A 26,279-nucleotide genomic window follows, 5' to 3' on the forward strand; every position below is an offset into this window, starting at 1 on the left:
TTGCAGTCTCAACTGTCGCGCAGTACGGCTCGAACCCAGGAATGCCGCATTGGGAAGCTGTGAAAAAGATTTACCGGTACTTGGCGGGCACGAAGAAGTTCACACTCACTTTCGGCGATGGAAAACGTGGACTCGAAGGGTTCGCAGATGCGGACGGCGCCTCGCAAGAGCACAGGCATGCGGTGTCCGGATACGCCTTCATTCTGGATGGAGGGGCTGTAAGCTGGAGCTCGAAGAAGCAAGAGTTAGTCACGTTGTCCACGACGGAAGCTGAGTATGTCGCAGCTACGCACACTGCTAAAGAAGCAATTTGGCTTCGTCGTTTTATTACCGAAATCTTTCGCCCGCTCACACAACCAATCACGCTCTATTCCGACAATCAATCGGCCATCGCCCTCGCCAATTCTGGCGCGTTTCACGCGCGCACGAAACACATCGATATTCGTTACCATTTTATTCGTTTTTCTGTTGAAAACGGCCCTATTTCTCTTATTTACTGTCCTACTGATAGTATGACCGCGGACACACTCACCAAGCCCCTTCCTAGTCTCAAAGCTAAACACTTTGCCTCCGCCCTCGGCCTACGCTCGGTTTGAGGGGGAGTGTCGTATATCAAACCTTCATCATGGACACTCGGCACCGTTCATTTCGTTCGTACCTATATATTCTCGTTTATTCCCGCGCCTCGTAGCTACCTCAGTTGACTTCGTACGTCGCTGAGGTCAGTATTATATTCATACTTAGTACCTATGTAACTAACACCAGCTGTAGCTATCTGCTACAGGTATACCAATATGACAAGTTGACTTCATACGTCGCTGAGCTATCTGCTACACAACATGCTAGCAAAATGTGTCGAAAGGCTGTCCGAGGCGATCCTGCAACTGCAACGTTCGTGAGCGAGGCTCCTCCTCGTGACAGGCAAACCACCTGGTAACTTGTCAGAGTCGTCCATTTGGGAATCGTCCATCGTGGACCCGGGCTTGGTATCTGCAATTTCTGCACTAGCTCCACCCTAAGAAAGTCTTTGTTCTGCTAGCTTTGCGACCCGGTACAATCAGGGGCTGGTTCTTTACGGTTGCAAGATGTTCCATTGCACCCATTCTAGATGTGGATGGGGCACGTAGGGTAGTTCTCGAAGAATCAGGAATGGAGCCGGATCGATGACCTGGTCCATCTGCCGGTTAAGCCAACCGTATGATGTAGCATCAGTCTAGTGCTCGAGTTGGGCTCCTGTGGAGCACGCACAATACACCCACTCAAAAACAATCGTCTGCTGATCATCCCGGTCATAACCAAGCTTGGTCGTTTGAAGGCCATGGTAGTGACGCTACGGCGTTGCACAAGACATCTGCATCCAATGTTCGCGGAATGCTGTAGTCGTGCAGAAACCTTCGTTTAAGTGGCATCACGCCCAGGTAAGCCCGCAGCCTCAGGACATCTTGCATATGGAAACCAATATCACAACATCCATAACTAATACCAACCTACAAAGTGTCAAGAGCAAATAACCTCATCGTAAATAGTCAGTAGCAACTCATCATCGGTTAAACACGTATATGGACCACCATAGGCTTGGAAACCCGTTCGTGTTCCTGTTTCATCCCGCGTTCTGCTTCTTGGAATCCTTCAACGTTTAGGTGCTTGGGGTTCTCTGATATGTATGCTTGTGATCGCCTAGTTTCAGCTCTAAACACAAGGGTGTTCTGAAACAGAATTAGAATTCACACGCAGTTGAGCAAATGGTGCTCACTATAGCATTATTACTGTGACTCTGGGCGTCACCTCTTGAGGTGCGCCGAGTCTCCCGAAGGAATAACCGCCAGTTGAGCCTGAATGCCATACCGGTAAGTTTGGTTTATCATTTGTCGAGTTCGTTTGGTGACTGACGATGTTAACAAGGAGCTCCCTATAACTAAACGATACGAGGGTCAGTAAGTGTACTGAATTTCAAGTATTCTATATCATTACCATTTGGCAATATCAACCATGCTCCAAACCACACGACTGCGTGATTTCAGCGGTGGTGAAATGCGGCACAAATACACTTACAGCTACTCTTCATCACTAAAAACTTAAAGCTAATTAGACAACGCTCCACTTTTGGGAAGATATAGGCAGTGAAGTCCTTACCAACACTGCCACTATAACGGCCGTCAAACTAACAGATCATTGATGGAAACACCTTATGAAACAGCTAAATACCTCGTGGCCAGACCAGTTTCTGTGCAGAGGTGAATTAAAAAGGACATCAATCTCATGGAGGCGCCTGATATCTCACCAACAGTCCAATAGATCAACTGGTCGATTAATGTCGTCGTGCTATAATAAACGTAAGGAATGGTAGGCAAGACGACGAATAGTCATACTTTTCAAAGTTGGAGACTCGTTTGTGGTATAGACTCCAGGTGATGGCAACGGTGGTGATCACGTCACAGACTGTACGTGCCATGAGAGAGAGCGCAATCAGTATAGTTTGACTGTCTTCAAAAACTGTGATGTCTGTCATATCGAACGCTCTCGATGAGATAATGAGTGTAGAAATTCCTGCAACGAGTGAGATCATTTCGCAGAGGATAGGTAAGTAAACTTTTTTAGACAACTTCCAGAGTCGAAATGCGTAAAATGACTGATATTGCTACCCATCAGCAACAAAGAATGAAGATAAATCCGGAACCATTTACCTGCACGATGAATGCTGTACAAGCGCTCAATGGAATGGCCGAGTCTGCTGCCAGAGGCAACACCCAGAGTTAAGATGGGTCACCATAGGTGCTAACAGTCATTGTCCATAATGTTGATATTATGCAGACAAAGTGACCCAGTTGAATGAAGCTGCAGGACATGTGTTGGCATTTGAAGGAACCCGATCAAACATAAAGCATACAAGATTGCAAATACCTGACCGCGAAAGTGATCAATAAAATCAACACTGAATTATGCATTTGACTGACTCACAACGGCTTTCAAAGCGAGATGATCACTCTTGCACCTTGCGAAATATATGTAGGACTGACAAGAAAGACAACCGAATAATGCAGCGCTCAAAAGCCCACTGACTTGGACCGGCCCAATGATCAACCTCGCGTCGAAATCGTTGGCTGAACGCTCTATGATGTGCATGGTCCACACCAATGTTATAAGAGGCGGTCTGATCGTTGTATGTGACTTGCAAAATCGTTGAGTAGATCGAGATGCGAGGGACTAGTAGAAAGAAAAATGATACGGTGGTGTCGATGTGTGAATATATAGAACAGCGCGCTTGACTTTCAGAACACCGAAGCACAGTGTTCACCAAATCATGGTCACAGGACAGCAATATTCAATGCCATCAGAACAAACATCAAACCAGTTCGTGCACATGGCTGCCACATCAAAATTGGGATTGATCTCCGATGTTCTATCCTTGTGCTTGCACACAATGAAGATTGATGTGGAGACTACTTGGTACTATTTTCCGAGAAAGAGTTGTGACCTCTGAATCTAGATAATTAGTTGAAGCTGGACGAACCTGAGTAGCTGGATCAGTGGAGCTTACACTGTTCGTAGCTCTATACGAAGTTCTGACTCAAGCTCACGAATAAAAAGTTGCGATATGCTCGGCCTTGAAGATCTTAGATGACATACTAACTTACACAGTACGCTGCGCCAGAAAGGTGGACAACTTGAAGTGGATAAGGGTATCGAAAATAAAAAGGATCGGGGTTTGGGTTGCGACGTTTAGCCACCGAGGTCGTGAAGAACTCTCTGATGTTCATGCACATGGCCCGTGTGTGGTATGCAGCCTGGCGGCGGTAGGAGCGGGCCTGAGATGATGTGACGCGTCTTTCAAACTCCGCGAGAATGCCTGTGCGTAGATAGACCGGTCATTAATTCCCTAGCGCAGTCGGTGCAATAAAATATTAATGGGCCCATAGGCCGACTCTTATTCACCAACGGCCTATAGTTTCGTGGATCTCCAATTCTACCAGCTTTATATACTCATTTGCCTGATTACAAAATTAATAAGCATACATGGAGGTCCCGATGGAGTTTCTGGACGAGAATGCGGTTCAGTTGTTGTGTGCCAAATTGAGTCTGGTACTCGAGTCGGGTTCCTGTGGGCTATGTGCATGTCTGCCTCCGTCAGAAACAGCCATTTACTTGATAATCCAGGCCTTTAGTGAGACCGTTTAACCGTAGTGATGATTGCCCGAGACATACGCATGCTCTTTCATGAATTGCTAGGTCGTAAATCAAGCTGTTGAGTGTGTCAGTATTTGAAACAACCTAGTTGAAACTTGAGGAACTACACATGAGTGACACGACTGCAGAGACCTGGCCGTATGAAATGATCAAGGTGTTTTAAGGACTCACAGCTGCTTTCAGGATGAGGTGGTCGTTCGTGAATCCTGTAAAATACACGTAGGACTGACAGGAAAGACAACCGAATAATGCAGCGCTCAACGGTCCACTGATTTGGATCGGCTCGATGACTAGCCTTACATCGAAATCACTAGTTGAGCGTCCTAGCTATTCATCGTGCTCACACTGAGTCTAGAAAAATTATAGGAGACAGTCTGATCATTGCATATATAACTTACAAAAATGATGTAGATGCAAGGGGCCAGACGAAATGGCATGGAGGATCTGAATGAAGATATAGACAAAGTTGAATTTGAATCACCGAAGCAGGTTCGGAGGACAATAATATCCCATGACACATGGTTTCTGCAGCGTAATCGCCACAAGCACAATTGGACAGGACTCATGCATCAAGAAGATGAATCTTTCTTCTCACTTTAGTGAAAAAAGATCTTTGTAAGACGAATCTAGAATCATATACAAGTTAGTACGTCTGGCGATGGGAGTAGCAAGTGTGTACACCACTTGCACTTACTTTCTTATGGTTTTTTTCACAAATTCCCGGCCATGATTTCCCTTTGCAATATGCCCGGAGACGTTTAAGTCGTGTAACATTGGTATGACCTTGATCAAATTCGGTATACGTCGCGGGTGTGTTACATATCAGATCGATCAGAAGCCGACTGTACAGATTAACTATAGCAGCATGGCTTATCTGATGACGGTGAATACATATTGATGGATATTATTAGCTAGCCAGTGTTGAACTTGTGCAGTACGTAGCTTCGCAATATTTTTGATAAGTTTCATGAAACATGCGTCCTTGACAACGTGCCAATAGGGTAAAGACGCTTCGGGCCATAAAATTATCGAAATATGATTCGTAGTAAGTGGGCCAGGTTTCAGAGTGCCTATACTGTAGTCGAACCCCCATTCTGGGCCGCTGGGGTCACTCCCCAGGACATTCGGTGACTTGAATTTCGTCTGATGATGGTGATGATAATGATTGAACCACACTTGCAGTCCGAGTCCCGGTATCAAAAGATAGTGTGGGCTCTGTCAAGTGTGTCACGGTAAGCAGGATGAGTTCTGTGCTGATCGAGTATCCGAGTTGGCTATTATATCATCCTCGACAGTGAGCCAGTGAGCCCATGTGGGTTGTGTTCAAATTCAAACGGTCGTTGTAGTCTCGAACCAGACTCAACTGACATCCCAAATTGGGAACCCTGTCAGTAGAGTCTGGGATCCAACCGGAGGCAATAAGGGGGTTTGGTAGTTAGTAGTCAAATGTGTCACGTCACGCTCTTAACGCACGTCCAACGTCTGCCTCGTTGGCGTCGAGCAACCCGTTTTCTCTCTTCATTTTGTCTCAAAGCAATACAAATAGGCTGCTGCAATATGTACCCACTTCGTTCACGCCTGGATTCTCTCGACGACATTGAAGCAATCAGTTCTGTTGGGTCCGAGTCCTCCCCTATAACACCTCGTGTCGACTTTCATGACCTCCCACAAGTGCCGTTTCTGGATCTCGAGCTTTCACAGTCCGATGACGACGACTTTTCATATATACCAACTGATGGTCATGATAGACCTCAACGACTCAATGCAGACCAAAAATGCCTCGAGGTGCTTGCATTCATGACTCGTCAACTCTCCCGATTTTCACTCCGCACTCTATTGGAAACATTGTTTTCCTCCGAAGACAGCACAATTAAACATCACGCGAACATATTTCTAGCTGGTGGTGGCATCATCTCCACACATGCGAACACAACTCTATAAAGTCCACGTGCAGCATCAGCCAGTGTGGTAGCATCCTTCTGGTTCGCGTTGATGAAGACTGAGCGGATTCCGAGAGCACAGTGCCTGTAAATCACCATAAAGCTCATGTCAATTGAAAAAAAAAGCGGAAACTCACCTATCTCGGCCCTCCGAACCTAAGCTCGTATAAGGCGTGATGACAAGAGAAACACCCAATTTCTGAACAAGCAGCGGGAGAACCCAGAGCAAAGACTTGCCCTGGCCAGTCGGTGCAATGACACAGACATCCTTCGAGCGTCCGATTACGATGTTGCTGCATTGAATCTGGAAGTCGCGTGGGCAGCAGTCTGCTGGAATGATGGCAGCACCAGTAGCGAGAGCACTCCACTCATCAGGAGTGAGCGGAGAATGGGGGTTTATCGAGACTTCAACCGAAAAGTCGAAAGCACGCTGCCGTTTTTGCCCACGAGAGGACAGGGCATATGGCTTGTAGGAGGGTGTTTGCGGCTTGACCTCGTATCCATTGCGGAAGCGTGGGGTAAGGTTGATAGCATCGATGAGTGGAGAACGTGAATTGAGGGTGCGGACATGTGTATTGACAGAACGGATGGGTGTGGTTGGATTGGCCTCGTCACTGGTGCGAGCGCTTGACGAAGGGCTGCGCGCGCGTTTACGAACAGGAGGCCAGCAGGATGTCAAATTTTCGTCCATTATGTGTATATGATTGACCTAAAATGAAGGATAGTGGTTGGTTATGAAGAAAAAATAGGTTTGAGCAGAATAAATAAGAGAAATACGTGTCTAACGGGTTGCTCGACGCCAACGAGGCAGACGTTGGACGTGCGTTAAGAGCGTGACGTGACACATTTGACTACTAACTACCAAACCCCCTTATTGCCTCCGGTTGGATCCCAGACTCTACTGACAGGGTTCCCAATTTGGGATGTCAGTTGAGTCTGGTTCGAGACTACGGTCGTTGCCGTGTGATAGCAGTGCTAAAACGGGACGTTCGGTTCGTAACTTCGTAGGCTCAATCGTAGCTATATAATAACTTACCCAAAATTCCAAAGTGACCTGACACTCCTCAGCAACCATATCCACATCTAACATTCATTCATCAATATTAGTGTACTGTAAATATCCTTCAAGTGTGCATTACCCGCAGACTCAGCATATCTCGTGGATCCATCGTTATGGACATGCCTAATGTGAAATTACACCGTCCAACAGTCAGCAAGGAGTCTTGTCGTCTGCGTATGACCACCGCAGGCTTTTAAACCTGCCCGTATTCCTCGTCGGTTGGGCCTGCTGCTTGGAACATTTCAACGTCGAGGTTCCTGGAGTTCTCCAGTGGGTCTACTTGTAATTGCATAGCTCCGGCTTTGAAGACAATCGTGTTCTGAAACAGAATTAGAATCACCGTACAGGAATTCAGAAGGCACTCACTATACCACCACTCCTCCGGGCACTACCTCTTGGAGCCCCCCAACTCTCGCGAAGGAGTAACCGCCGATTTAACCTGAATGTCACATCAGTAAGTTCATCATTTTTATTATGTGTTGAGTCCGTGCGACTGACGAGGCTAACAAGGAGTTCCCCACAACTGCACAATACGTGAGTCAATATAATGAATTTTGAGGTATTTCATGTCATTACCGTTAGGCCAGATCAACCACACTCCAAACCACACATCTACGTCATTTCAGCTGCAGTAGGATGCAGAGTACCAACATGCTCACAGCTCTGCGGCACGACCAGAAACTTGAAGCTAGTTAAAAAACGCTCCAGATGATATAGATAGTGAGGCTCTTACCCACGTTGCCAATGCAATGGCCATTAAACTGATGAATCATTAACGCAAACACTTTGTAAGCCATACAAGAATCAAATACCTGGTGATCAGTCCGGTTTCTGTGTAGAGGCGACGTTAAAAAGCACATCTATCTGATAAAGACGCTGCCTATCTTACCAATTGTCCAACGAATCAACCGGTCAATCATCGTCGCCGTGCTATGAAGCATGACAAATGTAAGCTGACGCGGGAATGAGTGTTGAACAGTCATACTCCTTGATACCATGACATCGTTCTTTTCTCAAACTGAAGGCGGTGACAGCGGTGGTGACCATATCGCAGGTTGCACGTACGATGAAAAGAATCGCAATCAGTAAAAATTGAAGGTCTCCAAAAGTCACGAGGTCCGTCGTTGAGGTCGCCGTTACTGCGAGGATAAGTGTCAAAATCTGTGCACCCACAGCGAGTACCCCGCAAAAAGTGGGTATTAGAACATTTCTCGTGAACTTCCAAAGTCGAAATACGTAAAACGACTGATATTACCCGTAAACACAAATAATGAAAATACCAAGCCAGAAATCACTTGCCTGCACAATGAATGCCGTGAATCCGCTGAATGAAATAGCCAGGTCTACTGCTACGTGAAGCGCCATGAGTTGAGAGGGGTCACAATAACTGTTGACAGTCATTGTCCATAATGTTGATACTATGCAGACGAAGTGACCCAGCTGAAGCAAGCTATAAAACACATCAATATTTAAACAATGAAGGAACCAAATCAAACATGAAGCGCACGTAACAGCAGATACCTAAGCAAATGAAACGATCATCAAAATCCGCAATGAATTATACAGTTGACTGACTCACAGTTACTTTGAGGACGAAGTGATCACTTTTGAATCTTGTGAAATACACGTAGGACTGGAAAGCCAGGCAACCGAACAGTACGGCACTCAAGAGCCCACAGACTTGAGTCGGACCAATGACCAGCCTTGGATCGAATTTCCCCCCCGAGCTTTCTAAGCTATTCGTTGCCCCCATGCTAAGTTACGCAAGGTTATAGGGAACAGTCCGATCGCTATGACTGACTTTGAAAAAAGTGGTGATTGGTTGGGAATGTGAGGGGTCTGTTGGAGTTCACGGAAAGGTCGAGGTCGCGTCTACCACAGCTGCGGAAGAATAGAGATGCAGCATCTCTATAGCTAGTGTGTGGATACATATAGTGACGCGCTTTGAGCTTGAGTCGCCGAAACGTTCTTGCAGGAAACAATATCTGATGATTAGGATAAAGTTCATCGAATCGGAAGTGGTTCTCAAAGGTGCCCGGCCTGTGTTTCACATTCAATGCTATGCTCGGAGACACATAATCTGTACGGCCCGACCAGATTATTAGCTCTATACGGCATTGAACTAGTGGAGTACCCATCGCGGCTACTTGATGGGTATGAGATAGAAGATCTAGGGTAAAGACTCGGATGCTTCGGGATTTAACATCGTCGAAATTGGGCCATGTCCACTTTAATGACAAACTTCAAGCTTTATCATAATCTGCACGGCGAACTTGAAGCAGCCCGGACTCGGGTGTATCTGCAGGAATCGAGTCATGGGTAGCAAGATAGAGCCTTAGCACCTCCCAAGCCAAGTACGGTAGTCGAATGGCATTTCGGGTTTTGCCGAAGGCACGCGCTCTTTGTCTCATAACCATCTAGACTGAATACTTTTCTTTGACCAGCTTGAATTGTTTCAACACCTTTCATGCAACGTTCAACCTGTTAACGGCTCAACGATACGATTGCAATTCTTTCCATATCAGTACACCCAGTTCATCTCCTCGAGGCTCGCGTTCTTACCATTGTTATATTTGTACTCCGCACAGGCATATATAATCGTATCAACTGATCATTATCAATTCCACAACAACATCATGTCCGAGTCGATGTTCGGCTCTCCTTCTCACCTCTTAAATGCCGACTTTGCATCTGAGTCAGTGCAGGCTGGCAATGGGGCCTGTATGCCGGCCCCTGTTCACCAACCACCACCTAGTTTCACAGATGTCCAATTCGGTACCATCGGAAAACCGCCCAATTTACTCAGTCGCATTTCTGCGCCTGATCCGGGTTCAATGCCCTTTCGTTCTCCCTCACCAGCAACGTTGCATCTTCCACCCCCAGTGCCCACCCATGCCTCATTTCCAAATTCGCGAAACCTGGCTGAGCGGATTCAAATGGGTCCTTCACAACTTAACTCGTCAGCAAAATCCCAAAATCTTCATCCAACACGTGAACCGCCCCCTCCACCACGGATAAATCGCAACCGTTACGTTCCTGCAAAGCCTCATTTAATTCCTCCGATTGAGGTTCTCCCGACTACGTCCGAGTCAAACATGTCGCAAATGCAAGCCCCTCCCAATGCTGCCGCCAACAAAGCCAGAGAAGCATTAACACCTGAGCTCGTCTACCCAGGCTCATCTCTTGTAACTCCGACCACTGAACAACCCAATCATGACATTTTGTCGTCGTCCATTCCGTCTGGGTCGCCTAAATCGCATTCTTCCGTAGGATTCTTTCCTCACGCAACTCCGAGTCCACCCTCGTCAACGCTATCAGCATCTCTTTCTCCGAATTTCAAAATGACTGGGACCAGCTCAAACCATGTTCCAGACGTCGTGCAGCCTGAAACGTCTCAAGAGCAAATTGCACAAGACGTTTTATATGCCAGGCTTCTAGAAAAGAGCAAAACTTTATCCCTTGCCCTTCCTACATCGCTTATCAGGACCCCATCCCCATTTGCACCGCCTTCGAATGTACCCGAGTTGGCTGCCGGCCCTCGCAATGAAACGAATGTGGAGGAGCTTGGCGCTATTGTTCTTCGACACCCGTATCCTCACAGCACTTGCAATTCCAAGGGTTCACTAGATCGAGAAATATTACCAACTGGTGATGGTAACACCCTGACTTTGACGAGTTCACGATCTTCAGATATGCCAGCCTTGCGTAGCGCCCGCATTAATGAGTCATTGGTTGAAGTCATCAAGAATCTTAAATCCGTCGCCGAGGACGCTGCCAAACTGCACCTTGATGCGAACCAAGTATTTGAGGCAGAGCGCATAGACTTCGATGAACGCCGAAGGGCGTTCGAGGAACACATGTTGACGAGGGAGACAGAATACGAAGCTCAGATGAAAACGTTGCAGAAGAAGCTGGAGGAGTTAGGCACCAGAGAGGAGAGACTCGTGGCGCTGGAGGAGGAATCGCGACTCCGAGAGGAGACGAGATGCGCTCGAGATGCTCAACGCCGTGCGCGAGACGATCAGCGAAGGTTCGAGGACGAGTTAAGACGGACGGCCATCCAGGAAGAGATCGATGAAGCGATGAAGCTTCTCCAAGAAGTTATGTCTGAGAAGACACGGTGGGAGGCAGAGAAAGAGCGTGCAGAGAGAGAAAGGACTCTGGCTCAAAACAGCGCAGCACTACTTCAGCTTTCTGCTGATATTGCGCCTCCTGTCGAGAAGGAGGATGGTATGACTGAAGAAGAGATTAAGGCGGTCGATAGCTATAAAAAGGCTTTGTCCTGCCGACTCGAGTTGACCGAGAATCTGAAGAAACAAATCACTCAGACTCGTCAATCTTTCGATGAGCTCCAGGATATGAAGCAGAAGCGTTTGCAGGCTGCCGAAGCAGAACGTCAGCAAGTCGAAGAGGAAGCGCAGAGGCGAAGAATCCAGGCCGAAAAGACTGCGAAATGGGCTGATGAAGAACAAAAACTGTGGCGCAGAGAGCTCCTCGCTCAGCAGTCAGCACACCCAGAGGCACAGTCGCAGAACACCCAGCCTGATGTGCAGGCTGAATTTAATAGGCTTCGCGCTCAAGTGCTTGCGAACAAACAGCAGGCCACTTCAGAAAATGCTGCTCGCATCCGCGCTGAGCGTGCCGGACACCTGGCGGTCTCTACGACTGATGGTGATGGCCTGAAAGATATGAATGTGGAGGTGGAAGTCGACGAATTAGCATCGCCGCTCGACCATACTGTGCCATTACCGGGTCAACAAGATATTACGCCAAAAAAGCCTGCCTCGCGAACAAATCAGACATCTTGTTCTCAGGGAACTTCGGGCAATGTTATGCTTGGTGCACTACCAACTTCGGACGGTCCTCCTTCATCGTCAATGTCGACCCCCGCATCATCATCATCAACTGTCTCAGCCTCCTATAAGACACCCTCGTTTGTATCGGCTTCCACTGACATTGGGAGACAGGTGATCACAGATGCGCCTTTGTATTCGACTCAACTGGCTTCTGAGTTCCCTCTGGATTTGTCCATTTCTCCCCTACCGAATGGGCCACCTCCGACTTCTAAAAAGGTCGCATTGCCCAACACTCCCAAGTCACGTACCATCCTCGCTAGCGATGGCAATGAATGGACTGAATGGACTGTCAGTCAACAGGCGAATCTCTCACCAGCTCAAAGAGAGGCAAATTTGCGACACATCAAGAAGAACAGGCACCGCGTCGAGGAGAGTGCTACTGGAGATCGGAGCGTGAAGCGACCTGACGACTCGCTTCCTATCAAGACGATAAAAACAGAAGAAGTGGTTGAGGAGTCGCATAATCAAAAACGGACTAGCAGTCTCCTTGAGGAAGGAAAATCTGCGCGATCTACTACGAATGCCATGGTTCACGTTTCAAACGACAATCCACCGTCTGGTCGAGCCAAAATTTTGAACATTAATGCTTCTCAAACGAACAGTGTCCCTCAAACTTCCGTCGAACTTGTTGTCAGTCAAGCGCCAAGTGCATATTTGCGCTCCGATGCTCGAGATGGTTCAGCGGGTACATCAGGGTCTGTGACAGGGCTCGTACCAATCCGAAACAGCCCAGGTCCCTGGGTCATGGATGCCTCTGTAGTCCGTCAGGAATGGACTCCAGATGCCATATCCCCTCATTCTGAGCCATCGGAATCTGCCTCTCGTCACAATCCCAACCAACGCTCTAGACAGAATTCTCAGATTAGTAGACGAACTAGATCCCCAGAACCTTCTGGTTTCACCTGCAGTAATGGTACCAGTGGCGAGTCTCGTAGCCAGCGCCAGCGATGGGCTCCTCGTTATCCAGACCATTATTCTCCCCCTCCCACATCTGCAACGTCATCTCATCATCGGCACCTCGAACAGAATGAAGCCACAGCTCACGGGCTTCCCATTCCTTCCCGTCCAATGTCGCCGATGAACAATGGCAGAAAGAGGCCAGCGGAGCACGATAATGAATATGACAATCGTGATCGCCGTCGACCACGAGGTGATCATTATGTACCAGAACGAGACTATCGGAATTCTCGTGGGCTCGCCCGTCACTCCCCTGCTACAGAAACGGAGTGGCGAAGGGGTCGTTCTACCTCACCAGAGCTGCGCAGCTCAATTCACGATCGACTACGGTCACCCTCGCCCTCCCATCAAATCAGGCCGCACATTGAGAGAGATAGGCGTGGACGGAATGAGGGCAGTCACAGACCGGACTACACCAACACCGTGGATGTCCGGCGTCTCTCAGATTCGGGATACAGCATGGAGGAGCGTCCCGCTCGCCGTGAAGAGCGTGAGCGTGATCTTCTAGGGCGGATTTCAGTAGGTTTTCTGAGTAGGGCCTGAAGTCAGGAGCTAACAACTTTCTAGGTTTCGGGAGGACGTGGAAACATCAACCGCGGCAGGGGGCGCGGTAAAGGTGACGTTGGGAGAGGAAGGGGTGGTGCCGGTGGCCGAGGTCGACCACACCAGCCATTGTCATCGAGGCCCTTGGAGGAACGCATCGCGAAATAAGGTGAAAGTTTGATAGTTGTAAGGTTTGATGTTTTTCTCGAGTCTATCTCTTCATGTCCTGCAGCGATCTCATGTTCTCTATGCTATATGTCATTTCTTTACTTTGCAAAGTGTCAAATGTGTGATTTACGTAAGCCATTATGAAGTGGGCCTAGTAGCCGGGCGCAGTGAGTGTCCTTGATCAACACTTGTCATTCCAACGACAACTTCTTTTGGGTGATATCACTAAGTACCATGAGCTGGACAGGGTCTGTTTCCTACTTTGATGTAGCTTATTGAGATCTGATATCCACTAGGTTCAAGAAGTCGCTGAATAGGGCGGGTACCACGGTAGGAACATATCTTCCATCCTATGCGGAGTTACTCATGACTCGTCGAAACCGCTTAGGTCTTACAAAAGACCGGACAGATCGAACGTACAATAGACCGTGAATTTGCAGATGAAGAATCCAAGTACAGAGCGTACGTGCATCAACAGTCCGTCTCCTCCTTGTCATTTGACTTGCACCAGCTTCGAGAAGGAGTGTCAAGCATTGCAGAAGGACGCTAAACAATATCAGGATGCCATGCGCTGTAAGTCATCTGGCCTCGCTGTGTCATGTAATATGCTGAAATAGTGCCACAGCGATGACAACCACACAGGCGCGGTTGGCTGAGACCATCGAGACCTTCTACGGCGCTGCAGATCGCTCGTCAGATGGTGCTATGGCAAGTCACGCTTTCAAGAGCGCGGTTGAGGAGCTTGATGGGGGCATTCAGAGGGAACTTGTAAGTGATACTTGCTTCTGTTGATTCCATTTATATGATATCTTCTACAGGAAGGTCCCTATCGTACGACCATCATGGAACCCCTCGGGAAGATGAACGCTTACTTCCCCGTCGTGAACGAGCATATCACCAAGCGTAACAAAAAGGTGATGCTTCCTGCTATTGATCGGGGGCCCTGAGTGATTCGACTGAACAGTCTTCAGCTCCTGGACTTCGACGCGGCACGTAGCAAACTACGAAAGGTAATCGAGAAACCAAGTGAAGACCCTACAAAGCTTCCAAAAGCACAACAAGAACACGACGATGCGAAAGAGGTTTTCGAGCTTATGAACGATCAGCTCATCTCAGAGCTCCCGCAGCTCTTGGATCTGCGCATACCATATTTCGATCCCAGTTTTGAGGCTATGATTCGCATGCAATGTAAGTTTGCCGAGGAAGGATATGAGAAGATGAGCGCTGTACAGAGGTGAGTTTTGGGGTTCGGGAAATGATGGATAGGGATCTGGCTTATGCTATGAGCAGGTATTTTCCTGACAATGTACGAGATGATTATGCTGCAGGTCAGCTGGATGCGCAGGTATGATCAGCTGTTACGTGTACGCCCTTTGCTCATTGGTGATGGTCAGGTCGAGGCGGTCTTACAGGAAATGAGGGAACTATCTATCTGCGGGGCGAACTGATCCCTTCACATCACCTCATGTATACCATGTACATTACCGACTGTTCAGGTGGATTTTGCTTTCGGACCATATAGTATTAATGCGTGTAGAACCCTTGTAAGGCTGCATATTCCATGATTGCATCAAAAGACTGGTTAATAAACCTCGTCTGTGTTCGCGTTTGCACGCATTTGTATATCAAGTCCCTGTGTTCTACATATTGTAAGGACGGAGCGATTTCCAATATCGTGACTCCCATGTGCGCGCTCCACTTGAGCTCCACTGGCGCTCCAACTTGCATCTTGGGGCTCCTTTTCATTTCGGTCTCCGGATGCTCCTGAAATTCGCACTCTAAATTTCGTTGGCATTCAAAATGCTACACCTTTTAGACGATGCATCGCCAGGAGATTATGGTGAGCATGGAATCACACGGACAATGATGAAACATACTGACGGCCGGAAGGGCCTAGGAGAGGAAGAGACCATGGCTAACATTCTATACAGACGTCTATTACTATGAATCAATGTGCAACGGACTGGAGCGCTTGCATGTTGTGAATACCAAGTAGTTTTCTTGCAAGTCAAAGACAACGCTAGGACAACGGACTCTTCTGCATCGTAACTCTCCACTGGACTAATACGGTTCGGGTGGTTTAACCGATCTCCACATTCGCGAGACAAAAAATGTCACGAGTTCCAACGAGCCAGAAATACCCTTCGAGGTCCACGGCCATAATCTCAAAAGCCTAGAAGCCTAGAACACTTGCGTACAATATTATGAATCGTAGATGCATCATATTAATTTTTGATCTAGTCCATCATGCGATGAGTTAAAGGAGGGCGTGAACTTGCGGCGTAGCCTCTGCTTTCGAACTGAGTCGGCTATTGTGGGTTACTAGATGTGGCTCATCGGGGAAGGAAATCAGTGATCCACTCGCACCGCACACCATACTCTGTTGGAATAACAATGGTCATGTCGCGTTCGATGTTGTATTCCACAATTCGAGGATGTTCCCGAGACAAAAAATCCACAACAGCTCGAATATAAATCCAGGTATTCGATGGGCTTAAACCTCAAACCTACCCGCTTGTGATTTCCGTCGTCTGCTCTCTTGGTAAGAACACGGAATAAGAAACTCAGGCGACTGCAACTGACCCAGTCCCAGAGCCATATCTTAATATGTCTGCCGAAGAAACATACTATAACGTCGAAGTTATCCAGTTTTGGCGAGGCGAGGTAGAGTACCTTCGGCCGCATCCCCTTCACTGGGTCATCTACGTCCCAACCGATCCTGGTGTCGGAAACACGTACCACCTCCTGGGAGACACAGAGACCTACACCGTGGAGTTCAGGCGTAACCAGCCACATGTCAACCCTGATGACTGGCGCGGAAGCCACACCATGGGAAGAGTGGCTGCAAGTAAGCTGGCCCTTTTCGAATGGAACCTCGCGAGCGTTCCGATCATGCATAACGACCCCCGATGGAACAGCCAGAACTGGGTGTGGGACTGTCTTCGCCGCCTCCGCCATCAACGTTTTGAGATCAGCTGGGAGCTTAGACAATGCGACCTTCAAACAAAGATGTGCTGCCTGTTGGAGGACTGGGATTTCGGTCGAATTTAGAGGTGGAGATCTGGTGTGCCCGAGTGGTTGATCAAGTATTTAGTGTTCTTATTTAGAGTCATTGGGAGCACTCGCCATAAATTCAAGACATTTGCAATCGTCATGTGAATCATCATTAACATCATAGACATCTTGGGTGATCGTGAGTGCCCTTCATTGTCCTGACTGAATAAAGACTCAAGAGCCATTCAATTTCTGTCGCTCCGAGTCTGACAGACAGGAATGAGGCGTGAAAGTGATGACGTCCCATCCCTTCGCATTGTCAGTTGGAGATGGGCACTTGGGTGTCGTCCGCGTGTGAATCGGGCGAAGGAGGCGACGATGAAGTAATTAGTAATTTGCATTCCTTCAACATGAGCGAAACGCTGCTAGCAAGACGCGACGGTAGACCAGGATTAATGGCCGCATTATCTCAATTTGACCTGCAGCAATCCGAGTCGACAGCAATGGATCTGGAAATTCAAGCTTCAAGCTCTCAGGCTTGGGCTGCAGTGACGCTATGCCACTTCAAGTTGAAGTCAGATGCACAGTGAACAAGCTAAAAACATTTGTCAGTACTTTGCCTTCCAAGGAGACAAATTTAAACAGCCTGCTGTGAGGACGCTGGTTTACCTGAGTTCTTATACTCAGTACTGTACGTACATGAAAGGTAAGTTTTGCAGATTTCAGCGTGACAGTTATGCGCGTGCGGCGGCAGTCTGACCTGCCAGGCTGAGGCATACTGGCACACCGGCGGTTTTGGAGTTTTGCACTATGCAAGATTTGTTTTGAAATGTTAATGATAAAGTTAGCATTCTTACTATACATTTTGACACAGTAAAAATGAAAAAATTGGATGAGTGGATAAATCTTGGGCGAAATTCTACATTTTATGAGTCATTTTGACATTGTAAAAGAAAGACATTTAACCGACAGCAAGATCTGAAGAAAAATGATCGAACATTTTGATTCAAATCTTATATCGGGGTAAAATTCCTTTCCAACAGGTAAAATGCGTTTTATTCAAATTTTCCTCAAATCTCACCCCATGTAAAATTTGAATCAAAATGTTCGGTATCATTTTTCTTCAGATCTTGCTGTCGGTTAAATGTCTTTCTTTTACAATGTCAAAATGATTCATAAAATGTAGAATTTCGCCCCCACTCATCCAATTTTTCCATTTTTACTGTGTCAAAATGTATAGTAAAAATGCCAACTTTATCATTAACATTTCAAAACAAATCTTGCATAGTGCGAAACTCCAAAACCGCCGGTGTGTGGACAACTCGAGTCGTGCAGCTGACTAAGGCGGAGTACTTGCGCACGGACTTTCATGCAAGCAGAACCCTCATGCCAAGGACTATATACAACCAACCTCGCAAGGCCCTTTTCACTCCATTTCATTGGACATCCACACAAAAACTTTGTCAGCGAACAGACCCGCTGAGTGCCATAGCGCCAACTCCCAGACAAGCGCGTTACGTCATTTGTCTTCCCATCAATCGATGGAAAGTGCAGATTCTTCAAGGCTGAATGAACTTCCGATACCGACGAGTTGGTGAGGGTGAAGACCCGCAATATCGAGCTGATTGTCGGCCTGCGTCTCCTTGGTGCAGATAATATTGTCACCATTGTTCCTCCGTTCCTCTTTGATATTCCTGATGCCAGCGTACTCTACAGAGCATAACCGTATCCAGACACGACAGCTGCTGTATCGCTATTCTGTGCGTAGCGCTCCGATCATCCTCAGTTTTGTACTCATTAGCCAGACGCTCGACATTGAGCTTGTGTTCTTGCAATCTCATCTAGATAACTTCGCGCTGCTCAATCCTACTTCGATATTCTTTGCCATATCTATTGAACTTTATGATTTTCAGTACAAAGCATGGCAGATGATGTCAAGCGATGACGACTCAGCGATCTTGCAGGAGGGTCTTTCTGGCTCTTCTGATCAGTCAATGTATCTGAATAATCTGGCCATCAGTCTCCAAGCCAGACTCATGCAACAGGGTGCCCTGTCTGACCTGGATGAGGCTATCAAGCTTTACAGAGTTGTACTTCCATTCCGTTCCCCTGGTCACCCTGGTCGATCCACGACTCTCAACAAACTTGTCATCAGCCTTCATGACAGATGGAGGCAGCGGGGCTCCCCATCTGACCTGAATGAGACCATCAAACTCCACGCTGCCACACTAGCACTGTGTCCCCCTGGCCATATTCCTCAATTGGAGTGTAACAACAACCTTGCCACCAGCCTTCGTGACCGATTTCAGCAGCACGGAACCCTGTCTGAACTGGAAGATGTCATCGAGCTCCACAGAGCTACACTCATATTCTGTCCACCTCACCATGCTCTTCGATCCAATTATATGAACAACCTTGACGTCAGCCTTTGTGACAGATTTAGGCAGCAGGGCGTTCTGTCTGACTTGGACGAGGCCACCGAGTTCTACTGGGCAGCACTCGCACTGCGTCCCCCTGGCCATTCTCTGATTCATGTCTCAACGACTTTGCCACCAGCCTTCCAACCGGATTCGCGGAATGTGCCGCCCCATCTGACCTGGACGAGGGAGGCCATTAAGCTCCATCTAGCTGCAGTCGCGCTCCGTCCCCCTGACAATCTTAGGCGATTCGTATTTCTCTACCACCTTGACATTAACCCTGAAACCATGTTCGAGCAGCAGGGTACTTGGATGAGGCCTATAGGCTGTATACGCAGCTCTCAAAAATTGCATTCAGTCTCTCGCCAATGGGGTACGCCCGATGAACAGATAAAACACCACTTTGCCTTGCTTACCGTATTCGTTCACATATGGGCTTAGTTTGAGACTCAGTACTCATTCCCCGATCTTTTAAACATTTGCAGTGCCGAACTTATACTCTGTCGTGTCGGCATAAATTATCATATAGTTTTCTTGAAACAAGTTCCAGTGATTCTCGTACCCACAGCTGATGTCTAATAAACACGTGTAAGCTCCTCCTGCACCTTGACTGTTCAGATGAAAGTCTGGGTGGTTCGATCCCTTAATTCGAGTGATTGATTGACAAAACATAAGAATGCCATTACAAAGGGCTCCAACGAGCCACCGCACGAAGTCTATTTCTAGAAGCCTAGAACAATTGCGTGTGGTACAATAAATCACGTTAACCTTTGATGTCTTCCACCACAGGATGATTGGTAACAATGACCTAGCGTAGTAAGCATCCACCTGCAGTTTTGAATGCGGCGGAGTCATTGTGAACCACTCGATCTGGAAGGACAATCTGTGGTTCACCAAAGCACAACATACTCTCTTCGGGAGATGGTGGACATGTCGTATTCAATGTCATGTCCACACTTCGTTGTCCCCGAAACCAAACTCCACAAATGTTTGGATATAAATCCAGGGCATCCATGAGCCCGAAACTCAAACTCACCCATCCCTCACCTCTTCTTCGTCTGTCCTTTCGGCGAGTACACAGAATACGAAACTCGGCGAACAGAACTGACCAAGTCCCATAGTCATCTCCAAATATGTCTGCCCCAGTTACGTATTACAACGTCGAAGTCGTCCAGTTTTGGCAAGGCCAGAAAGAGTACCTTCGGCCTTATCCCCTTCACTGGGTTATCTATATCCCGACGGGTCCTGGTATCGGGAACACGTACCACATCATAGGAAACACAGATACCTACACCATGGAGTTCAGACGCAACCAGCCACACGTAAACCCCAATGACTGGCGCGGAAGCTTTACTATTGGAAGAGTGGCAGCCCATAAGCTGGCTTTGTTCGAGAGTCATCTCGCAAGCGTGCCGATCACGCGTCACGATCCCCGCTGGAACTCCCAGAACTGGGTGTGGGACTGCATTCGCCACCTCCGCCACCAACGTTTTGAGATCAGCTGGCAGTTTAGACAATGCGACCTTCAAACGAAGATGTGCTGCCTGCTGGAGGAATGGGAATTCGGTCGAATTTAGAGGTCGAAGATCTGGCGTACCCGAGTGGTTCATCAATATATTCTTATTCGGAGTCATTTAATAGGAGCACTCACCATAGAGTTTAGACGCTTGTTTGCATTCTGCATTTGTATCATTATTGACATTATAGACGACTTTGGCGATTGCGAGTGACCTTCGTTGTCTTGCTTAAATTAAAAGGTTTCCTCACCGATCAAGTTTTGTCGCTCTGACAGACAGCACAATTGGGAGACGCTAGGCATTTAGCATACCGCATGGGATGAAAAAGGCGATAGTGTACTGGAGTTGAGCGCGACCAGTAGCCTCAGTAGTTCAGGAATTAAATCTAAAGTATAAGTCAAAAGAAAGGACTCGGAGCACAAATCTCCCACGATTGACTAAGTCGACATCACATACAATCAACCTCAATCGATATCCATTCCATGCATACAATTGCAAAAAAACAACCAAGTAAGTAGGTATACAAAGTGATTAAATATATCATCAAAAGTATCATCTATGATCTTCAAAAAGGCGGTATTGCAGACGATCTCCAGCACCATAACAGCCCCGTAGACAACCTCCAGTACCGTCGTAGAGCCGCTCTATGTAAGTAGGCGAACACGAAAAATAGCAATATAAGTATGCACTAGCTCAGAAGCAAGAAGCAAAACTGGATGAATGAATGCTTAGCCATAGCCATAGTATCTGTATGATAGTATACAACTAAAAAATCTAGGGAAATCATGGTATGATGATGCGGTGAGATTGTATATGGAGACAGTTGGGGGGATGATCAAGGATAAAGAAATCAGAACGATACTTGAGACAAGGATATAAGGATTCGGATGGGATGGAAGAGGGAAAGGAAGATGCAGATGAAGGGGAATATAAATAAATCCAGCCCCTAGGACACGCGGATACAGAAAGATACAAGGAAAAAAAATACACTCCCACCTCAATACGGCCCAAAACTGGTGATAGCCAAACACCCCAACCAAACCATCTCAACAGCAGCCCTCCCAACCGGCGTCAACAAATGCCTCATCTCCGACGTCGGAATCTCCAGATAAACAGCTCGAGGGTTATTAGCAGCAGGCAGCGCCACCTCTTCTTGGAGACACAACCCAAGCTTGCACAGTCCCTCAGGTTGGAAATGAAACCCGTTTTCGCGCGAGCTGCACATGCAGATGACAGTTTCGATTCCCAGTCCTAGTGCTGTCGACGTCTCCGACTGTGGTCCGAGTTGTGTCTGACCTAGTCCCAGCTGTGATTCTGGTTCCTCCCGATTCCGCACCCCAACATCCAAAGTAGGCCCCGCAATCGCCAACCCATCACTAGGCACCCTAATCCCCGTCCCCCTCAGTTCATCATACCCCACCAACCGCGCATTAACCCGAAAATTTCTCAAATAAACATTCTTTTGGTTGGATTCGACATTAGTGTCGCTCGTCGAATGCATTTGTTTCACTTTTTTCTTGTTCGCGGATGCGGACGCGGAGTTGGAGTTAGAATTAGAGGAGGAAGAATTTTTGTTCTTGTCTTCGAAGGGGACGTACCAAACGAGGAGGAATTGGCGGTCTTCGGGGATTGTGACGAGTGTGGCGCTTGTGGCTGTCGTAGCGGCCGATGCAGTCGTGGAGGCGGAGGCGGTGCTACCTTCGCTGATGCTGCCAATCCCCACCACGCTACTCCCCGTCATGATGCTCCCACCCCCAACACCCGGATCTGTCTCCCCTGCCCAAAGTGGCAGAAGCATATAAAGCGAGTCCTCTGGGACATAATCAAAAATATCATGTGTCACCGCTTTCTTCTTCGCCGTTCCCGTTCCCGTACTCTTCCCCGTCTTATGGCTTGGTTGCGTATGCAACAACCCAACATCCCTAAACGAATTATTCAGATCCGTGAGCACACGTACATGTTCCTCATTCTGGTCTCTGCCAGCGGTGACGATCCATGGAGGACTATACGCGCTTTGGGGTGTCGCAACTGGTTGAGTGATGTTGTCTACTCGGTTAGCTGCACCTCGGAAGCGTCGGAGTATGCGGTTCGCGAAGCTGCTGCTGCCGTCAGTGGGCTTCTGGGCACGCCGGAGATGCTCGATGTCGTTGGGGTCGAGGGTGCCGAAGGCTTCGGCGTGCGGCGTACGTGTGGGGAGGTGTTCGTCAGAGTCGATGCTGTCCCGATGGCCGCGGATGTGCGAGGTTGCTACGCTTGTCGAGGATTCAGACTGCAGGAGTTTCTTGGAGGAGTGATCGAATGTTGATGAGGTATCTGGTGATGACGGCCCGCTCGTAGACTGAGTCTTGATAGGGGACCTAGGGGGCACGATCGAAGGCGCAAACATGATCTTGGACGTCGTAGCTCGCACAGGGACAGATATCACAGGAGAAGCGCTGATGCTCCCCGTACTACTCGTCGTTGCGCTCGACTCCGTACTCTCTGTCGGATTACTCACGCGGTCACGGTCATTATTCTTCTTCGATTCTTTCTTCTTTTCCTTGGCTTTCCCCTTTGCTTTCTTTGCATCTTCTTTGTCCTTCTCCCGCCGTTTTTCCTTTTCAAGAAGAGTACCACGACGTGATTTATCACTGCTTCCGTTGCCGATGGCTTTGCGAGATCTATCCTCGAGTAACCCATGCGTAATGAGTTTACTTGTCGTTTTCGTACTCGTATATTGTTCTTGCACTTTCTTCGGCGCGAGCATGATTCCTCCACTTGTATGCATATGGATATTGCGAGATACAGGCCCAGCGCGTTTAGACGTAAAAAGCGAATAAGAGCGAAATATGGAGAATGCAGTTGCGCGAGAATGTTTGTGGATGACAGTGCTCGGACCGCCTGTCTTTGGACCCTTGATGAAGGGATCGGGGATATGCCGGATGTTGATGCGCTGTTGGGCGGCTTTGGCAGGGTCTGCTGTGGATGCTGGTAGCAGGATCTTAGTATATAAGACGAGGACATAAAAAGGACATACGTTTGAAGACGAGTCTGTCGACTCGAAATCGACCGACGTTCCCGCTCCTCCATATCTCTTGTGTGCCGGGGTGCATGGTATGTTTTGCCTTGTCCATAATTACTAAGGCGCCTGCTTGGGCATTCGGACGGCGTATGATGGGGACGGTCTGGGCGTCTGCTTTTTCCTTGCAGAAAGCCCACTGGTTTTGAGTGTCGTACATGCCGATGTGCTTGGCAAAGGTATCTTCGCCGCTATTGGTGGTTTGAAGTGTGCCGGTGCTGGTACGGCGTCCGCTGCTGCCCCACATGTTGGAGAGACGAGAGGGTTCGCCTATGCTGGTGCTGTTCCGTGCAGGAGCGAGAAAGGATAGCTGAGCGGTCGATCGGACGGAATGAATGCTTCCTTCACTCTTTCTCGAGAGAACATAGGACAGATCCCAGCCGGATTCCCATGTATCTGGTTCTGACTGCTGCTGTTGCACCTGGGCCTCAAGTGAACGAAAATCAGCGCGGGTGAGGGGTTCGCTGCGTGGTGCGACAGCAGCTGGATCTTCTTCGCTGTGGGAAGGCATGAAATCGTCGTCGAGGCTGCGAGATGGACGACGGATGGTAAGGATGCTGTCTTCGCGGCTGCGATTGCTGACTGCATCTGATATGGCACCTGGGATTGCCATTGGAAGGCTGCCACGACGGCGCTCCGCGAAAAGGGGACGAGGATGAAAGACAGGGCTATTCTCATTCTCGTCGATGTTATCGAGGTCACGGGCGAAAGTGACAGGTGAGGAGCTTCCGTCGTATGAAGCGATCTCTACTTCCTCGTCACTGCTAAACTGGAGGTCTGAGCGAAGACTTAGACGTGAGCTTGAGCGGGAGGAAGTGATTGAGGCTGTTGAGCCGCGTACTGCTGGATGACCGAATGTGTGCTGGCTGACGTTGTCTGAGACCAAACGACCTCTTTGGAAGCCGCGTCTCGGGTAGAGATCGGGCGATGAGGGATCTTCACTGCTTTCTTCATCTGTGTGTTCTGTTCTGTATGATCTTGAAGAGCGTAAAGATGATGGGAAGGTACTTGAAACTGTGCGTCCTAGACCCTGTGAAGGATGACTGCTAAAAGTTGAAACGGATGGACGAGGGGTCCTATCAGCGCCTGGGCGTGTTATTGGAGTGAGTGGGCTGATTGCGTCTGATGACTCGTCGCCTGATGAAGTTGAGCGAGCTTCACCGAAAGTGAAAGTTGCGAGATTAGAATAAAGATTATCTTGAGAGATAGATGACATTGTAGGTTTATGTCGAGAAGGTGGAGCTGTGAGAGACATGGGTGGTATGATTGAAGAACTGATTATTATCAGTTATTAGACTTTTCCTAGTAGCAGATTGATTGAGAACTCACGCATCTCCTACTTGGTCACTTAAAATTTTTGGGTCTACAATATGTAAACCCAATGAAGATGACATGTTCACCGGAGAAGGCAGTTGCTTGACAATCCTTGGAGAACATATACACCCACGTGGCAAGAAGTTTTAAAACTCCGATGTTCCTGATTTTCACCTACGAAATTCATTGACTTCAAATTTTATCCTAGTCACTCCTACCTTATATCGCTGATTACTTTCCGATGGTATCGTCTACCCAGGGCTATCTCTATCCAAATGAGCACATTTTTTCATCTACCCATATCAACCCATATCTACTCACCCTTTCTCGACACCCACTCCCGCGAAACCTCGTGATGATGTCATTTAAAACAGTCGTTGAGCGCCAATGAAGTTGACAGCGGCAACACGCTGTCAGAGTCACCGGTAAGGTCCCCAGGGTGGCCCCTGGTATTTGTACCCGCGAGCGCGAGAAGAAGGGGATATATCAGTCCTACGCCAGCGTCCCTGCAACAGGCACTTGTCTTGCAGCTTCTAAAGCCTACTTATGTGTCGTACTCGTACACATAGTCGACCTTGATCCCGAGCGACACGGATTCAGATGTACATCATACGAACAGCCAATGCTCTCGGACCGATCATCGCACAACCCGGCCACCGCATCGCATTATCCACACTGAATAAAGAGGTATGACATCAGATGGAAATTATGACGCGAAACAGTGCACAGCGGATACACCAGCCAGTTCTTGTGTCATCTAGGCAGAGCTACTTTTAGCTCTACTGCTATGCCACTGGACTATGTACACCATCTTCATATCATCTACCGAGAAATTTCTCTTCAGGCTCTGTGCTCTGTGCGATTTTTGCTTACGAAATTTAATTAACAGTAGAAACATGTTACACACTCCTCGTCTTTGTGGAGCTTGAGTTCATACTATAGTCGTCGGGATGATGTCATCACAAACCCGCCTCAGGTGCTGAGCGCTGAGCGCTGACAGCGTGGTTCTCGGACCGTGCTATTATTTAGTGGCGGCAGTATATATGTATGTGCTCCTGCGGCATGCCGTTTAACGCTTACCGTAGGTACTTTTTTGGAATCAAATTTCTGTCCTTGTACCCTATGTAGGACAACAGTCTCCAGTGTCCCCCAGGCTGTGTCCCAGCGTGGGGAATCCCCGACCCTGCTGGGGCTTTGTGTCAGTCCTTAAAGATGATTTGACCGTTTATATGTGGTATGCGTCTGAAACGGCTACCTTTGTTAATCCCGC

At 48.1% G+C, this 26,279-nt stretch overlaps 11 protein-coding genes across 11 annotated transcripts; 5 read left to right on the forward strand and 6 right to left on the reverse strand.

The window, feature by feature from the left end:
- Positions 1-2,564: 2,564 nt before the first annotated feature.
- Positions 2,565-3,195, reverse strand: HD556DRAFT_677917 (uncharacterized protein). The gene is made up of 4 exons (XM_041311282.1): positions 2,959-3,195; positions 2,888-2,901; positions 2,685-2,835; positions 2,565-2,629 (listed from the first exon to the last, which is right to left on the reverse strand). Exons 1-3 carry the CDS (start codon positions 3,121-3,123, stop codon positions 2,754-2,756), a joined length of 261 nt encoding a protein of 86 aa, XP_041157716.1. The 5' UTR covers positions 3,124-3,195; the 3' UTR covers positions 2,565-2,629; positions 2,685-2,753.
- A 977-nt stretch (positions 3,196-4,172) lies between these two features.
- On the reverse strand, positions 4,173-5,707 carry HD556DRAFT_1310330 (uncharacterized protein; the record flags this gene model as incomplete). Its single annotated transcript, XM_041300398.1, has 7 exons — positions 4,173-4,223; positions 4,357-4,512; positions 4,584-4,629; positions 4,880-4,968; positions 5,077-5,400; positions 5,554-5,570; positions 5,659-5,707. The coding sequence occupies 7 exons, from the start codon at positions 5,705-5,707 to the stop codon at positions 4,173-4,175; spliced, it is 732 nt and encodes a 243-aa protein (XP_041157717.1).
- On the reverse strand, positions 5,645-6,857 carry HD556DRAFT_1388760 (uncharacterized protein). The gene is made up of 2 exons (XM_041303494.1): positions 6,263-6,857; positions 5,645-6,210 (listed from the first exon to the last, which is right to left on the reverse strand). The coding sequence occupies exons 1-2, from the start codon at positions 6,814-6,816 to the stop codon at positions 6,063-6,065; spliced, it is 702 nt and encodes a 233-aa protein (XP_041157718.1). The 5' UTR covers positions 6,817-6,857; the 3' UTR covers positions 5,645-6,062.
- Positions 6,858-7,296: 439 nt separating this feature from the next.
- Positions 7,297-8,028, reverse strand: HD556DRAFT_678001 (uncharacterized protein). Its single transcript, XM_041311283.1, has 6 exons — positions 7,919-8,028; positions 7,845-7,866; positions 7,762-7,797; positions 7,684-7,708; positions 7,552-7,624; positions 7,297-7,504 (listed from the first exon to the last, which is right to left on the reverse strand). Exons 1-6 carry the CDS (start codon positions 7,940-7,942, stop codon positions 7,379-7,381), a joined length of 306 nt encoding a protein of 101 aa, XP_041157719.1. The 5' UTR covers positions 7,943-8,028; the 3' UTR covers positions 7,297-7,378.
- Positions 8,029-8,115: 87 nt separating this feature from the next.
- Positions 8,116-8,938, reverse strand: HD556DRAFT_1241673 (uncharacterized protein; the record flags this gene model as incomplete). Its single annotated transcript, XM_041298216.1, has 3 exons — positions 8,116-8,430; positions 8,491-8,635; positions 8,757-8,938. The coding sequence occupies 3 exons, from the start codon at positions 8,936-8,938 to the stop codon at positions 8,116-8,118; spliced, it is 642 nt and encodes a 213-aa protein (XP_041157720.1).
- Positions 8,939-9,582: 644 nt separating this feature from the next.
- Positions 9,583-13,827, forward strand: HD556DRAFT_1388796 (uncharacterized protein). The gene is made up of 2 exons (XM_041303495.1): positions 9,583-13,517; positions 13,566-13,827. Exons 1-2 carry the CDS (start codon positions 9,822-9,824, stop codon positions 13,707-13,709), a joined length of 3,840 nt encoding a protein of 1,279 aa, XP_041157721.1. The 5' UTR covers positions 9,583-9,821; the 3' UTR covers positions 13,710-13,827.
- A 63-nt stretch (positions 13,828-13,890) lies between these two features.
- On the forward strand, positions 13,891-15,372 carry HD556DRAFT_1388803 (uncharacterized protein). The gene is made up of 9 exons (XM_041303496.1): positions 13,891-13,957; positions 14,006-14,039; positions 14,098-14,171; positions 14,221-14,282; positions 14,335-14,477; positions 14,528-14,623; positions 14,681-14,943; positions 15,000-15,054; positions 15,104-15,372. Exons 1-9 carry the CDS (start codon positions 13,944-13,946, stop codon positions 15,155-15,157), a joined length of 795 nt encoding a protein of 264 aa, XP_041157722.1. The 5' UTR covers positions 13,891-13,943; the 3' UTR covers positions 15,158-15,372.
- A 944-nt stretch (positions 15,373-16,316) lies between these two features.
- HD556DRAFT_1445809 (uncharacterized protein) lies at positions 16,317-16,760 on the forward strand (the record flags this gene model as incomplete). The annotated part of the gene is made up of 1 exon (XM_041306995.1): positions 16,317-16,760. One exon carries the CDS (start codon positions 16,317-16,319, stop codon positions 16,758-16,760), a length of 444 nt encoding a protein of 147 aa, XP_041157723.1.
- A 1,916-nt stretch (positions 16,761-18,676) lies between these two features.
- HD556DRAFT_1388818 (uncharacterized protein) lies at positions 18,677-19,763 on the forward strand. Its single transcript, XM_041303497.1, has one exon. The coding sequence runs from the start codon at positions 18,740-18,742 to the stop codon at positions 19,559-19,561; it is 822 nt and encodes a 273-aa protein (XP_041157724.1). The 5' UTR covers positions 18,677-18,739; the 3' UTR covers positions 19,562-19,763.
- An 18-nt stretch (positions 19,764-19,781) lies between these two features.
- Positions 19,782-21,058, forward strand: HD556DRAFT_1388821 (uncharacterized protein). The gene is made up of 2 exons (XM_041303498.1): positions 19,782-20,708; positions 20,772-21,058. The coding sequence occupies exon 1, from the start codon at positions 20,254-20,256 to the stop codon at positions 20,695-20,697; it is 444 nt and encodes a 147-aa protein (XP_041157725.1). The 5' UTR covers positions 19,782-20,253; the 3' UTR covers positions 20,698-20,708; positions 20,772-21,058.
- A 576-nt stretch (positions 21,059-21,634) lies between these two features.
- Positions 21,635-25,089, reverse strand: HD556DRAFT_1433185 (uncharacterized protein; the record flags this gene model as incomplete). Its single annotated transcript, XM_041305200.1, has 3 exons — positions 21,635-23,604; positions 23,654-24,969; positions 25,025-25,089. 3 exons carry the CDS (start codon positions 25,087-25,089, stop codon positions 21,635-21,637), a joined length of 3,351 nt encoding a protein of 1,116 aa, XP_041157726.1.
- Between the last annotated feature and the right edge of the window lie 1,190 nt (positions 25,090-26,279).

This window comes from Suillus plorans (genome assembly GCF_016647745.1).
Source record: "Suillus plorans strain S12 chromosome Unknown HD556scaffold_47, whole genome shotgun sequence".
In the NCBI taxonomy this organism is placed as follows: Eukaryota; Fungi; Basidiomycota; class Agaricomycetes; order Boletales; family Suillaceae; genus Suillus; species Suillus plorans.

What these genes read in the sequence shown, in the direction of transcription:
- HD556DRAFT_677917 (XM_041311282.1), bottom strand. Translation starts at nt 3,123, where the DNA reads ATGCACATCATAGAGCGTTCAGCCAACGATTTCGACGCGAGGTTGATC.
- HD556DRAFT_1388760 (XM_041303494.1), bottom strand. Translation starts at nt 6,816, where the DNA reads ATGGACGAAAATTTGACATCCTGCTGGCCTCCTGTTCGTAAACGCGCG. An exon ending in GGTTCGGAGGGCCGAGATAG is followed by an intron (nt 6,211 to 6,262) that starts GTGAGTTTCCGC and finishes GGTGATTTACAG; the next exon opens with GCACTGTGCTCTCGGAATCC.
- HD556DRAFT_678001 (XM_041311283.1), bottom strand. Translation starts at nt 7,942, where the DNA reads ATGGCCATTGCATTGGCAACGTGG. An exon ending in CCATTGCATTGGCAACGTGG is followed by an intron (nt 7,867 to 7,918) that starts GTAAGAGCCTCA and finishes ACTAGCTTCAAG; the next exon opens with TTTCTGGTCGTGCCGCAGAG. An exon ending in TCTGGTCGTGCCGCAGAGCT is followed by an intron (nt 7,798 to 7,844) that starts GTGAGCATGTTG and finishes GAAATGACGTAG; the next exon opens with ATGTGTGGTTTGGAGTGTGG.
- HD556DRAFT_1388796 (XM_041303495.1), top strand. Translation starts at nt 9,822, where the DNA reads ATGTCCGAGTCGATGTTCGGCTCTCCTTCTCACCTCTTAAATGCCGAC. An exon ending in ATCTTCTAGGGCGGATTTCA is followed by an intron (nt 13,518 to 13,565) that starts GTAGGTTTTCTG and finishes ACAACTTTCTAG; the next exon opens with GTTTCGGGAGGACGTGGAAA.
- HD556DRAFT_1388803 (XM_041303496.1), top strand. An exon ending in TCACCAAGCGTAACAAAAAG is followed by an intron (nt 14,624 to 14,680) that starts GTGATGCTTCCT and finishes AACAGTCTTCAG; the next exon opens with CTCCTGGACTTCGACGCGGC. An exon ending in AAGATGAGCGCTGTACAGAG is followed by an intron (nt 14,944 to 14,999) that starts GTGAGTTTTGGG and finishes TGCTATGAGCAG; the next exon opens with GTATTTTCCTGACAATGTAC.
- HD556DRAFT_1388818 (XM_041303497.1), top strand. Translation starts at nt 18,740, where the DNA reads ATGCAACAGGGTGCCCTGTCTGACCTGGATGAGGCTATCAAGCTTTAC.
- HD556DRAFT_1388821 (XM_041303498.1), top strand. Translation starts at nt 20,254, where the DNA reads ATGTCTGCCCCAGTTACGTATTACAACGTCGAAGTCGTCCAGTTTTGG.